We start from the raw sequence: 14,116 nt of genomic DNA on the forward strand, positions 1-14,116 counted from the left end.
CGCGTCTGTCCAGGTTCACCCCCGCGACAGGTTGATAGCCCCCCCCCCCATATTGGTTTCGTGGTGGTTTTGTGTGGGTTTTCAGGGAACTAGTTGCGGTTGCCGAGACGAGCGCGAGGCGTACGGGCAAGCAGAGCGGAGCATCACCGACTGGTGTATGCAAAGGTTGGTGAGAGTTGGAAGGACGCACGACAAATTCTGTGGCCTCAGGAGTGCACCAAGTCATATCTCCAGGTTCTTTCCATCGGGAGTTAGTACCTCCCGCTTTCCTGTCTCTCTCTTTGTGATAGTTAAATTGTGGCAATTTGGTTAGCATTAGTTTAAGCATATTATTAGCGTACTTGTAGTTGCTACTTGTTATCTTCTAGTTTGGGTTCTTTTCTGTGTTAGTGATATTCCGTAGTATGTCATAGGTATAGTGGCTCTGGTCTAGGATGGTAGAGTAAGGTCATGTCCTCGGGGGTTTCTGGGGGTGAGATGGGGGTGAGATGGGGTCAGTGGGTGAGACGGGAGGCAAGGAGGGTAAGGGGAAAAATGGAGTTTGTAGGTTGAGGATCGGGTTGTGGAACATAAGCACGCTGACGGGTAAGTCTATTGAGTTGGCGAAGATTCTCCAGAAGAGGAAGGTCAATATAGCTTGTGTTTATGAGGCTAGGTGGGTAGGGTCGAAGGCGAGGAATGCGGACGGGTATAAGCTGTGGTACTCTGGGGTCGTGAGGGGTAAGAATGGAGTGGGTATCTTGGTGAATAGGGATCTTAGAGAGTCTGTGGTTGAGTTTAGGCGAGTGAATGATAGACTAATGTTTATTAAGTTGGTGGTTGGTGAGTGCACCCTCAATGTCGTTAGCGCTTACGCGCCTCAAGCGGGCTTGGATGAGGAGGTTAAAAGGCGTTTCTGGGAGGGTTTGGACGAGCTTGTGCGTAGTATTCCATATGCTGAGAGATTATTTATATGAGGGGATTTCAATGGCCATATTGGGTTGGTTGTTGGTTGCTATAGCGAGGTGCATGGTGGCTTTGACCTTGGGGATAGGAACGGAGGAGGTAATTCGCTGTTAGATTTCGCTAAGGCTTTCGAGCTGGTGATTCCGAACTAGACTTTTTCGAAGAGGGAGAAGCATCTGGTAACTTTCCAAAGTTCGGTGGTGAAGACTCAGATTGATTACCTCATCCTCAGAAGGTGTGATAGAGGGTTGTGCAAGGATTGCAAGGTTATCCCGGGTGCGACCCTCGCGACTCAGCATAGGCTCTTAGTAATGGACGTCAGTATTATGATAAGGAGGAAGAAGAGGTGTGCTCATGGTCAACCGAGGATTAGATGGGGAGCTTTAACTAAGAATAAAGCCCAGGAGCTTGGAGGAGTGGTGGGGACGCAAGCGCTATGTGGTCAACGACGGTGAACTATGTTAGGGAGGCGGCGAGAGAGGTGCTAGGAATATCGAAGGGTTATTCTGGCAGGCACCAAGGTGACTGGTGGTGGAATGACGTAGTTCAAGGTAAAGTGGAGGCAAATAAGGTAGCATATATGAAGTTGGCAGGGAGCACAAGCAAGGAGGAGAGGAGAGCGAATAGAGAGAGGTACAAGGTTGCGAGAAAGGAGGCAAAGCTGGCGGTCACGGAGGCTAAGAATGCAGTATTTGGTCGTCTGTACGAGGAATTGGGGGATAAAGGCGGGGATAGGAAGTTGTTTCGGTTAGCTAAGGCGAGGGAGAGGAAGGCTTGGGATTTGGACCAAGTAAGGTGCATCAAAGATGAGGACGGTAGAGTATTGATGGGGGAGTTCCAGATTAAGCAGAGATGGCAGACGTACTTACGTGGTCTTCTAAATGAGGAGGGGGACCGGGATATAGTGCTAGGGGATTTAGGGCATTCGGAGAGTCCCCGAGACATTAGGTATTGTAGACGCATTAAGGTGGAGGAGGTCGTGGGGGCTTTGCGTAAGATGAGTAGGGTTAGAGCGCCCGGGCTAGACGAAATTCCGGTTGAGGTTTGGAAGTGTGTGAGTAGAGCAGGCTTGGAGTGGCTGATTGTGTTGTTCAATGTAATTTTTAGGACGAAGAGGATGCTGGATGAGTGGAGGTGGAGTACAGTGGTACCGTTATATAAGAACAAAGGTGATATCCAGTGTTGTAACAATTATAGGAGTATCAAGTTACTAAGCCATACCATGAAAGTTTGGGAGAGGGTGGTGAAGGTGAGGGAGAGGAAGACGTTGTCTATATCCGACAATCGGTTTGGGTTCATGCCGGGTCGCTCAACTACGTAAGCTATCCACCTTATTAGGAGGCTGGTGGGACAGTACAGGGATAAGAAGAAAGATCTGCACATGGTGTTTATTGACTTGGAGAAAACATATGACAAGGTCCCTAGGGAGGCATTCTGGAGATGTCTTGAGGCAAAAGGTGTGCCGGTAGCTTACATCAGAGCGATCAAGGACATGTATGATGGAGCTAAGGCTAAGGTTAGGATTGTGGGAGGCGACTCAGAGCATTTTCCAATTTTTATGGGATTACACCAAGGCTCCGCGCTTAGCCCGTTCTTATTTGCCTTGGTGATGGATGCACTGACACACCAGATTCAAAGGGATGTGCCATGGTGTTTGTTATTTCTGATGACATAGTTCTAATTGATGAGACGCGGGGCGGTGTTAACGAGCGGTTGGAGGTTTGGATACAGGCCATCGAGTCTAAGGGTTTCAAGTTGAGCAGGTCTAAGACAGAGTACCTGGAGTGCAAGTTCAGTGCTTAGTCGAGGGTTGTAGGTAGGGACGTGAGGCTTGGATCACAGATCATCCCCAAAAGAGGTAGTTTCAAGTACCTTGGGTCGGTTATTCAGGGGACGGAGATATCGACGAGGACGTCACTAACCGTATAGGGGCGGGCTGGATGAAATGGAGGCTAGCATCTGGAGTCTTGTGTGACAAGAAAGTGCCACCGATACTCAAAGCTAAGTTTTATAGAACTGTGGTTAGACCGGCCATGTTGTATGGGGCAGAGTGTTGGTCGGTTAAGAACTCTCATATCCAGAAGATGAAGGTAGCAGAGATGAGGATGCTGAGGTGGATGTGCGGGCACACTAGGATGGATAAGATTAGAAATGAAGTTATTCGGGAGAAGGTGAGCGTGGCCCCTGTGGATGACAAGATGCGGGAAGCGAGGCTCAGATGGTTCGGGCACGTGCGGAGGAGAAGTCTTGATGCTCTGGTGAGGAGGTGTGAGTGGTTGGCTGTGGTGGGTACGAGAAGAGGTAGAGGGCAGCCTAAGAAGTATTAGGGAGAGGTGATCAGGCAGGACATGGCACGACTGCAGATTTTCGAGGACATGACCCTTGATAGGAAGGTGTGGAGGTCAAGCATTAGGGTTGTAGGCTAGGTAGAGGGTAGTCGAGCTTTTCCTACTTCATACCGGAGGTGAGGCGGGGTTGGATAGGTTTGATCTTAGACGACTTGTTGTTAATATTGAGTCCACACTATCCTTTCTGTTTTTCATAGCTCCTGGCCTTAATTACTGGTTACAGTTATTGCATGTCATCTATTTTTTTCGTTTTTATGCTTCTGTTACTATTTCTACGGTTTCTACTGACGTTACTGATGAATTGTCTCTTCTTATTTTATTCCCGTCTTCCTGAGCCGAGTGTCTATCGGAAACAGCATCTCTGCCCCATCGGGGTAGGGGTAAGGTCTGCATACACACTACCCTCCCCAGACCCCACTTTGTGGGATTTTACTGGGTCGTTGTTGTTGTTGTTATTGTTTAATTCTTTTGAATGTGGTTGCTAAATTTAGTATGCAATATACACATATTTTTATAAATTATCTCCGTTCTTTTTTATATTGAAACGGTCCGCGCATCGTGGGTACGTATACTAGTTAGTATAATTATTTTTGCTGGCTTGAATTTGTGACGGGTCAACTAAGCAATAGTAGCTATTATCATTGGATAAAGGTTTCTCTTCATGAAAATCGGGTGAACAAAACAGTAAGATGTTAAATAAGCAAGAGTGAAAACTAAGGTTACTTGGGTAAATATTTCTGTGGAGAAATTATTGATCTACTGAAAAATATTTTCTTAAAAAACACTTTTCCATCTAAATGAAGAAAAAGATACTTATTCACCTACTTTGGCAGACGTTACTTTAACAATATTCGACTAGTAGTCCATATTACTCATACAACTTATCCATACAGTATTGTTATCAATCCTACACTCAATTATTTTATCAAATTTTCAGTGCACAACACTGTTCAATTAGTTTATATTATTATCAATCTTTAGTTAGAGTATTTGTGATTTGACTCAAACACACTAAGAACAAAATGGAAACACTTATTTGATAGTGAATGCTTCTCTAATGACCTAAAATAGGCTTCAGAGCTCTGTACTTCTGATTTTTCTGCAAAAGCTAAGCCAAATTTCTGGTCTCACGGAAAAGTTAAGCCAAATTGAGATGAGTAAAGTAAGGTCAAGCTAGCATAATAACTATAGAAAAAAGCTTAAGTTGTGAGAAATTGTATAGGTAAAAGTGGTGTAGAAAAAGAGATTCAAGAAACATGGTTGAGTTTAAGTTGTTAGAATTGGTAAATTTGTCTGAGAAAGAAATTATGTACTTCAACACTGTCACCGTGTTCCTTTAACATGGTTTGCTTAAAACTCAGCTCCTCCTCCTCCATTAGTTAAGTATCAAATTATCACGCTTCACTGTGTACTCCTATAATTAGGGGTAAAGCGGTGTTCTCTCTACGCAGATAGAACCCTACTCGTATTACCAAGGTCTTCCGAGTAAATGGATAGTTAAAAACCGACTAAACCGACCGAACCGAACTGGCTTTTAGGTTTCTTTTAATAAAATCGTAAGTTTTATATAAATCAACAACCGTACCGATAATTAGGGTAGGTTTTTTATTTTATGAAAATAAACCGAATAAATTTACGTGGAAAAAAATATATTTATATATTAAGTATAAAAATAATAAAACGTTAAATTTTTCCTTGGCCGTTGAAATTATAAAAATGATTACAAGCCAACAAGTAATTAAAATTAAAATTCTAATTCCCAAACCTACTATGCTACTCCTACTGAAACTAAATTATTTTCGGCATATTCACTAGCAAGACACAAAGTATTCTAGTGATTATGAGTAACAAACTAAATGTATTGAATATGTTTACTTTTGTATGATTTAGATTTATCTTTTTGAATATTTAATCTTCTATAGACTTTATTCTCGAGTCCCAACTTGGTTAATATCTTTCTACTCGTGTGACTTTTTTTTTGTCTATGCTTAGTTTCTATTATACTGTTGTAGAGTAGTTGATGGATCTATATTATGGTCATCTTTCATGTTTTCTTAATTCATCACTATTTAAACAGTAAAACTGTCCAGAGAGTTTTGCTAAATCCTATAAAAATATGTATGTTATTGCATTTTACTTTTACATGACATTTAAAAAAATACCGAAAATTAACCGAACCGTACCAATATCTAAGAGAAATAAACCGACATGATTTGAACGGTTTTGAAAAGTTTAATTTTGGTTATACATAATAGAATAACCAAAAAATTGATATGATACAAATTTTATAAAATAACCAGCCGAACCGAACCATTGACACCCCTACCTGTAATGTATAAAAGAAGAACAACTATAAATTAATTTGTTTTTCTTGCTTATGGGAAAAAGAGAAGGAAAGGTCTAAAATAAGGCAAGTAATTTATGCAGATCTAAATGGATTAATATTTCACTAAAGTAGGAGCATACTGAATTGCTGCTTCTCATGATATCTAATTACAAACATTACAAATGACGAAATCAGATTCAGTATATTACCCAATAAAAAAGACTTGGAATTTACGAAGGTACTACCAAGGGGTGATGTGAAGATTGGGATCAGAAGTCTGGAGTTCAAGTAGCGTTGGCGGAGCTAGTAGGTTTCAAATAATAATAATAATAATAAGGAATCGATTTAAATACACAGGCTTAACGAAGATTTCCTGGTATTCTGAATCTTTTGAAGAATTAATATAATTAATAATCTCGGTACAATGAGCAATGCAATTGCAAAGTATTTTTTTGTAGTGAAGTCTCCATTGAATTGCTAATTTCCATCTCTCTATTGACCTTCTAGCTACACTTGACGGGACATAAATGCCTTCACTAAGCATATCCTTGCTTTCCATGAAAGCACAAAGCTCACTAGCAAGTGGTGGTGGCATCTCTTTAATCTCCATGAATTGATGGATATCCTGAAATTTATCAAGGATGACGAGTAACTTACCGTCTTCTTCAGCAGTAGTTGGAAGTATGTCCAATGTTGTTCTGCATTTCTTTGCCAGCCATCTCATTGCAGCAACTTCATTATGTGTTGAAAGTCGGTTTCCTGAATAAACAAGGTGTATAAAAGACCTGCGCTTGTTTTGTGGGACTGCCCAGAATCGCACTGTTGATAGTAGCGCAAAGGATGGTTTCCCATCTGGCTGAACATAGAGTAACTCATTCTCCCATGAACAGAGAGAATACATATCTGGTTCTAAAGGTATAAAAGCCTTGTCATTTGGGTTGTCGGTCAGAAGAAATCCATAATGTTGAAGAAGCTCCAAATTTGTGTAGGTACCGTAGCTTACCAGAACCTGCATCAATCAATCACACTAGAAGCATCAGTGCTACGCTTACAAGCTAGAAACAATAATGCAAAGGGAAAATGGCAAACTGTCTTGATAATGACACTGGATATTCAATGCAATACATTCATTTCTGTAGTTCTTAATTTCCAGAATATCATGTAATAGAGTGTCACTGTCAGTCGGTCACACACAAAGAAAGGAAAAAGTATTAAAAGGGAGCAAGTATTTCAGTATCACCTGTTCCCCTTTCCGGTAGTTTCTTCTAGCATAGAAACAGTATGAAGAAACATCCTCCTCATATCCAGCATCTATTAGCCTATGGTCTGTGGCCAATTCAGTTGCTGATTTAAGCATACTGTCTTCTTGCAAATAAAAGGCTTTTCCAGCAACCTGATCTTCAGAATTAGATGTTTCATCTCCAGGTGCTGCGTAGTTGAAGAAATCTCCAACAGGGCATAAACATCCAGCTTCATCCCAAGGTATATGCATGGTGCGCGAGGATATCTTCAGCGAGAACCTTTTCCAGGTTAAAACTATGAAAATAAGAAGAAAAACAGGGAAAATATAGCAAGTAGCAGACACACAATGAATCCTCAAGTACATCATGAATCAAGACAGAAAAGACAGACAATGCTCAAGTCCACCATGAATCAAGCACATCATACGTATATCTGGCAATGAGGTTAAACTTCAAGTACATCATGAATCAAGACAGAAAAGACAGACAATGCTCAAGTCTACCATGAATCAAGAATCAAGCACATCATTGATATGTCTTGCAATGATGTTAAAGTTTCTAATAAGAAATGGTTAACTAAAATAATTCTAGAAATTAGCTCTTGTGAGTTGACTCTGTACTTACAGAACCAGAGGCCCACAGCCAAGCCTTGAGAGTCAGGAGCTGTGGTTTGAGCTTGAGGTCATGCATAAGCACACTAGCTTCTTTCCACTCTGCTTCAGCCTTCAAAGAAGCCTTTTGTGCAGCCCAGATGGCATCATCAATCTAAAATCATAAGAAATAATTCAGATGATGCCTTTTTGTGGTGAATTCCAGTCAACTAATATGACAGGCATTAGCAATGCAATGAACAACAGTGCTTGGCTGCTTGCAAACAAAGAAATAAATTTTAGCTTGTAGGGATTGCTACAAACTTGCAATGCTTGTATCTCGAATTTGTCAAAATCTGCAAGTGTGTCATAGCTGCGTGGGAACTGTTTTAGATAGGGCCACCACGGAGAACTCTTTCCCTTGTTCACTTCATTTAATAGTGCAACAACCAATATCTGCAGTAACAGTAAGTTTAGAAGGCATAAACATCAAATTGAAGGAAAACATCATCACTGGCCAAACAAATCACAAACTGCAGAGTTAAGTGGTTAGCACTCTGACTGTGGAGATACGAGCAAAAGATTCACTTGCACAACCAAGGTAGCAAAGCATTTACAACAAACATTTGAAGAAACTACAGACTCAACATAAAGATCAGGCCTTTCAATACTATAGTAGCTTCGAATTTGTGTTGTTTCAAATTTGTATTTACTTTCTTTTAAAGCACTGCTTTTCTCTACACTATCCAAAGCTTTTTTAACACTTAACATAAATTCACTTTGAACACCACCTTTTCACTTAAAGATTTTCGTTTCAGAACGTTATCCAGAAAACTTTAACTCTCACCATAATATGGTGCACAAACTAAATAGAGCACTTAATTTGGGGCAGCGGGTAGTAGTTTAGTGAAATGGAGAAACTTTAAGCCCCAGTTGTTTGCCCAATTTGTTTTAAGAACAAGTGATAGCTACATAATCTTTTATAGTTGCAGAAACACATCGAGTTAACTTCATACTACTGGTTGAGCATATAAAATAGCAAAAAGGTAAAGTTTCTGCCTTTAGTCCAAAAAACACAAAACCCAAGTTCTAATTCTTATATTTTAAAGAGGAAAATAAGAAGGAATCACTTGAGTAGAGGAGAGATAAGGGTGCTTCTTGACAGAAATTGACAGCACCTCATCGTTAATCATAAGGTTTTGACTAGTCATTAACGCTCCGTTTGGAACTTTAAGAATCAATTCCCCTTTCCTAATATCACGAGCTGTTGCTAAACCTCTCCTGCAACATCAGAAAAATCATTCATTCATCACCATGCGTATATAACATACTCATAAGGAGAAAAGAGTTGTAATTAATGTATATATACCCTCCGGCATCAGGGAAAGTAGAGACAAAGAGGGAGTGTCCCAAACATGAATTTGATTGAGGGGTTGAAGTTAAAGGAGTGTCTGAGATTCCTAAATCAGCTGCCCATTGCAGGAAGTTCAATGCTTCTTCCATGGCGGCTTCGCAGGGAAGCTGTGGGCTTTTCCCTTTCTTTTGTAACAGAAAATGCTCAAGAGTAAATCAGACAACTGGGCTAATCCACCGTGGAAATAGCCACTTTTAAGCAAAATATTTTTAAAATATATTCATAATTTATAATATATTTAAAATTAATTCGGTCAAACTTCAGGACACAACGCAACTTCAGAATATTGTATGTTAAAGTTTAAAAATTGTATCCAAAAATTCAATATTATGTCCTGAATTTTAAATTAACAGTTTAGAAATTCAGGACACTTAGTTTAGAAATTCAAATTTAGACTTGAATTTTAAATTAGCAGCTCAAAAATTTAGGGCACTAAGTCCTGAGTTTCAAATTAACAACTTAACAATTCTGGATACAAAATTCAGGTTATTTAGTCCCGAAATTTGGACGAATTGACTAATTTTTAAATAAATTATAAAATTGTGAATATATTTTTAAGTAGCAAACTTAAAAACTGGTGCACTTCGCCCAACTCCAACTTATCGAGGCCCAAGTCCAACAGGTAAATTGGCCCAATCATGTGACCATTAGAGTGTATCCAATAAATTTGGAACAATATTCAAAAGATTAACATGGCAATTGCAAAAATGACACACACAATTCAAAAATTGTTCAGTTGAAAAAATTAAAACATATAAAGGAACTTCATTTCATACTTGTCTATCCCTATCGTGAATTTGAGTTTGATTCAAACTCTGAATATAAGCTTAGTTTGACGCCGAAAGCAAATTTATTAGTCAAGCTCAATTCATAAGCCCGATTAAATGATATATTGGGAGTATAATAGACTCAATTTCATTGCAAGATAACTACTGCTAGTTAAACTTATAACAACTGTATGTGTGAGTTTAATTCTTTGATCACTTAATGTAACAAAATTTTATTTAAAAAAATATTTATTTAATGTATGCTCATCAACAAGTTAACAGGATACCGTAATAAATAATTGCTTCTTGTTATTTGTTAATATCACAGTGACACGAAGTATGCACGAAAAAGTAGACAAATAAAGAGACATCATTTTCGTACACAATTCTAGTTCCTTCATTAAGTTGAAGCCCAATTGCTCACTCCACCCCCCCCCCTCCCCCCGGGCCCGCCCCAGCCTTTTATTTTCATTTGTTATCACACAAATTCTAATGTTCACTGACCTCATAATAATCGAGAAAGCTCGAGAACTTAAAATTTTTGAATCTCTGATAGATGGAAATTCGTTTCTGATTTGTTTGAATCCTCTTCAAATAATTAAATATAAATATGGAAAAGAGCACGAAAATGGGTAGGAAAGATAGATTCATAGGTGGACTCAATGCATCACGATTTGGTTTTTGGGGAATTGATGAGAAAATTAAACATATAACATCTCAAACCAAAATTTAATTTGATAGTATATAAGCTTTTTGTATCATGAATGCATAGAAAAATAAACTTTATAAGTATGTTTAACCGAAAAATCGGATAACGTTAAATTTAGATATGGTTCTAAGGGTATGCAAATTCCTTTGATACAAAATGACAATACAGGTGTTTTTGCTATAAAATGGGAATGATGGACGGGAAGACCAAAATGAATTAGAAAAACAAGCACAATGAAATCTTAATATATCCTGGAAGACCTGTGTCTATTGCAGTCTATCTCCATTTTTATAGTAGAGGGTCACTGTTTTATCTATAATAACATAATAAAATAATACATATAGTGGAGGACCCATGATGGTTTGTCTCTTCCTTGATTCTCGCCAAGATTCTCTCCCTCGGTGCGGTTGTAACGGCTCTTGTCTGCGAGCTTGGCACTGGCTTGAGCTCGGTGTTAGATCGAACCCCAATCTTGGTTCGAGCTCGGTTCTGCCTTGGGGGATCGATATTCGGGGCCTGTGTCGATCGATGTTGCCCCGCAGTCCAATTCGGATACGAGCTCAATAATGATATCGAGTTTTGCCGTTGATTGGTCTTATAGCTCAAAGCTCGATGTCTCTACTTTGGAATTCGTCCGAGCTTGTCATGTGGATACCCTTCGATTGAAACGTCATTGTCTCGACCGGTCTTTATGACTGAGAATCGGTTTTGACCGTACACAGATAGTCCCCTCGTTTCTCGAAAAGCATATAGCGAGGAACGATATGATTTCCCTGCGGCTCGATCAAATTTATGCTGACGTTTCTATCGAACCCGATCTTGATGTATGTGATAGCTATCCCATCGGCTCGGTTTTACCGAGGCATTTAATGTGTGTCAGACGGTGGTCGGCCACCGCTGATACCGAACCGTCATGCCTTAGTCTATAAATAGTCTTTCCATACAACCTTTACCACTTTTGCGCCTTCTCTTCTTCCAAACTTTCTTATTTATCCTCTCTACTTCGCGGCTACGGGGCTGTCCATACCAGAATTTTGGTGATGTCTATTTCTTCACCTTCCTTTGCACTCTTTTCTTTCATATCAATGGCGAAAACTTCCAAAACCGTACCTCAGAAGGAGAAAGCTTCTTCCTCACGACCGTCTAATAATAAGGCACCGGTGGAGCCGTCAGTTCATGACTATGTTCCTGGCCCGTGCATTTTGAAGACCAATTTTAAGGTGGAGAACCCTTCCTCCGTTTCGGGTCGATGTGAACATGTATCGATGTATACGTGCTCTATAACGGAGGATCACCTCGAGGCCGTCAGAAAAGACTGCAACTGGGGTTCCGAGGTCGTGTTGTAAATTTCGTCTTCCGATGAGAGTGTTACCACTTACGTGGAGGGGTTTTTAAGTGTTTATACTTATTCCTTCACACTGGGACCCGTCGACCCGGTGATTATTGATTTCTGCAAAAGGTATCAAGTCACCCTTGGCCAAATTCATCCCTCTTTATGGCGTATAGTGATCTTATTGCGCTTCTTCTGTATCAAAGCCGGGGGTTGGATTTTTCTCTGAACCACCTCATACGACTGTATCGGCCTCAGATCTTTCGAGGACTAATCAGACTTCATCGTCGGGCATCGAAGGCTTTGATGTCGAGTATCGATGAAGACAAGGATCGGGGTTGGATGGATCGTCATATTCGAGTAAGGACCCGTGATCTCATTCCGGAGGAGAAGATGTCGTTCCCTGAAGAATGGAATTTTGACCGTAAGTGATTTTTGTTATTTTTGTTCACTTTTTATGTCCTTTTCCGATTTTTTCTGATGTCCTTCCCTGATGTTCAGATGCCCCTTGGATGCCACAATCGGTGCCTGACCTCGAGGACTGGGTTCGGAAGTTAGCCTCGACCTCCTCTTACACCGAGCGCTCTTGGCGTGATTTGGCAAAAGGCAGATGGGAGGCCAAGAACCATGGTGAGGTTTGCTTCTTGTTTCCTTCGAAGTATTCTTTGCGTTCTATTCGTTACCGATTTCCTTTTGTGCAGGCGTAACCAGGGATGCCGCTTTGAGGCCTTCAAGCGGTGAAGAAGAAAACAAGTCCCTGGTCCCTAAACAGGGGGAAGATAAGAAGCGAAGAGCTTCCTCTCGGTCAGAGGACCCCAAGCTCAAAACTCGAAGGGTGAGGAGAAAAGTAATTGCCCTTTCGATTGACTCGGTCCAACAACTGAGAGAAGAAGAAGAAGAAGAAGAAGAAGAAGAAGAAGAAGAAGAAGAAGAAGAAGAAGAAGAAAATAGCTCCTCGGCTTTGGTAGTCCGATCTACGGAGGCCATCGAGGTTGCCAGAGCTCCCGAGCCGATGACGGTTGTGCCTGTCGAGGTTGTTTCCGAAGACCTGAGTCTCGACCAGAGTACTCTGAGCGATTTGCTCGGGGCTATGACAATGGGTGATTCGCCTTCTCTTCCATCTTTTTCTGAGGAGGCGCTAAAGGAAGCTCGAGAGTTTAAGACTCCCGATATCGGCGCAGGCTCTGGTGTAGGGGATCCTTTTAGGGATTGTTTTACTGGAGTCGACGATGGTTTCGATATCGGTGACGCTTCTCTTTTATTAGAGGAGGCTCAGCGTTTCATTACTCGGGTAATGATTCTTCCATACTTGGTTTCTTTGTTCTTTTCCATACTTGACTCGTGTTTCTTACTGTGCAGGCCATTAGTAGGTTTCGAGTTGATCTTAGCCAGTGTGAGGTCGAGCTCCGGAAGGTCTCAGGTGAGAGAGATGCCCTGCGACTTCTTTGCAGCCAAAAGCACGATGCTATAAAGGACCTCCAAGCGGATTTGGCTAAGGTCCGTGAAGAAGGGGTCGAGCTCCATAAGCAAGTGAGCCTCATTCTATTAAAGTATGGATCTGACTCAACCGTGGAAGTTAACCCTTCGTTGTCTCAGTTGCAGCAAAAGATCGAAAAGATCGGGTTACTTCGAGAAGAAGTCGATCAAATTCGAGCTGAATACAATCGGTGGAAGGAGACCCTCGACCGCCTGGCAGCGGAAAAAGAAACCATCTTAATAAAATTATTATTGGCCGACGTTCAACTTCAAAGTGTCAAGCAAAAGGGGTCAGTTCAAGCTAAGAAGATCAAGGAGCTTGAAATACGACTTGCTGAGGCTAAGGCGGAGGTTGAGTCGTCGAAAGTCTTGGCGGATAAGTCCATTGATGTATATCAGGCTAATGCTGAGGCTGATCAGATGGAGGCCCGGGAAGCGGGGAAGACCGCCGATACTCGAGCTCATTGGGTTGCCGAACTTGCTAAGTGTAGGTCTCGGAGGGAGACCCTCGAGGAGATACACGCTCGAGGTTTCGACCTTACCGAAGAGGTAAAAAGGGCAAAAGAGCTCGAAGCTGAAGCTGAAGCCTTGGCTTCTGATGATGATGATGATGATGATGGTAGCTAAAGCGGATCCGAGGACAGGGAAGAGCTCGACCAGGAAGCTTAGTTTTTATTTCTTCATGTTTGTAAATTAATCACGTAGGCAATTTTTGTATATATATGTATAACGAGGTCGACTTGTTTTTGTTTTGTGAAGACTTTTAATCGAATGTTGACCTTGTCGTCTCTCTGATCGAGCAGATTTGTAGCCCCTGGGTTTGCTTGTTGAGTCGATGGTTCAAACTTTGAAGGAACATAATCCGTAGGTGTAATGTAATGGTTGAGTTAATGTAAACTCAGAGTAAAAGTAGCTTATTAGCCGTTGAGTGAATGTTTTGAACTTGAAATATTGTAGCCCGTAGGCGTAG

General features: G+C 41.0%; 3 protein-coding genes across 4 annotated transcripts; 2 read left to right on the forward strand and 1 right to left on the reverse strand.

The window, feature by feature from the left end:
• Positions 1-488: 488 nt before the first annotated feature.
• On the forward strand, positions 489-956 carry LOC104117767 (uncharacterized). The gene has a single exon (XM_009628859.1). It carries the CDS (start codon positions 489-491, stop codon positions 954-956), a length of 468 nt encoding a protein of 155 aa, XP_009627154.1.
• Positions 957-1,381: 425 nt separating this feature from the next.
• LOC117281834 (uncharacterized) lies at positions 1,382-2,620 on the forward strand. The gene is made up of 3 exons (XM_070193704.1): positions 1,382-1,893; positions 2,053-2,194; positions 2,300-2,620. Exons 1-3 carry the CDS (start codon positions 1,382-1,384, stop codon positions 2,618-2,620), a joined length of 975 nt encoding a protein of 324 aa, XP_070049805.1.
• Positions 2,621-5,748: 3,128 nt separating this feature from the next.
• LOC104117766 (protein SET DOMAIN GROUP 40) lies at positions 5,749-9,032 on the reverse strand. 2 transcript variants are annotated; one of them, XM_009628857.4, is made up of 6 exons: positions 8,820-9,032; positions 8,629-8,731; positions 7,775-7,906; positions 7,485-7,625; positions 6,860-7,126; positions 5,749-6,628 (listed from the first exon to the last, which is right to left on the reverse strand). In XM_009628857.4, exons 1-6 carry the CDS (start codon positions 8,951-8,953, stop codon positions 5,933-5,935), a joined length of 1,473 nt encoding a protein of 490 aa, XP_009627152.1. In that variant the 5' UTR covers positions 8,954-9,032; the 3' UTR covers positions 5,749-5,932. The 2 variants fall into 2 exon arrangements, with proteins under 2 accessions (XP_009627152.1, XP_009627151.1); XM_009628856.3 differs by having other exon boundaries at positions 8,581-8,731; positions 8,820-9,031.
• Between the last annotated feature and the right edge of the window lie 5,084 nt (positions 9,033-14,116).

This window comes from Nicotiana tomentosiformis, chromosome 2, assembly GCF_000390325.3.
Source record: "Nicotiana tomentosiformis chromosome 2, ASM39032v3, whole genome shotgun sequence".
In the NCBI taxonomy this organism is placed as follows: domain Eukaryota; kingdom Viridiplantae; phylum Streptophyta; class Magnoliopsida; order Solanales; family Solanaceae; genus Nicotiana; species Nicotiana tomentosiformis.

What these genes read in the sequence shown, in the direction of transcription:
- LOC104117767 (XM_009628859.1), top strand. Translation starts at nt 489, where the DNA reads ATGGGGTCAGTGGGTGAGACGGGAGGCAAGGAGGGTAAGGGGAAAAAT.
- LOC117281834 (XM_070193704.1), top strand. Translation starts at nt 1,382, where the DNA reads ATGTGGTCAACGACGGTGAACTATGTTAGGGAGGCGGCGAGAGAGGTG. An exon ending in GAGAGTCCCCGAGACATTAG is followed by an intron (nt 1,894 to 2,052) that starts GTATTGTAGACG and finishes TGTAATTTTTAG; the next exon opens with GACGAAGAGGATGCTGGATG. An exon ending in TTTGGGAGAGGGTGGTGAAG is followed by an intron (nt 2,195 to 2,299) that starts GTGAGGGAGAGG and finishes CTGGTGGGACAG; the next exon opens with TACAGGGATAAGAAGAAAGA.
- LOC104117766 (XM_009628856.3), bottom strand. Translation starts at nt 8,953, where the DNA reads ATGGAAGAAGCATTGAACTTCCTGCAATGGGCAGCTGATTTAGGAATC. An exon ending in ACTTTCCCTGATGCCGGAGG is followed by an intron (nt 8,732 to 8,819) that starts GTATATATACAT and finishes CTGATGTTGCAG; the next exon opens with GAGAGGTTTAGCAACAGCTC. An exon ending in GGCTGTGGGCCTCTGGTTCT is followed by an intron (nt 7,127 to 7,484) that starts GTAAGTACAGAG and finishes TTCTCGCTGAAG; the next exon opens with ATATCCTCGCGCACCATGCA.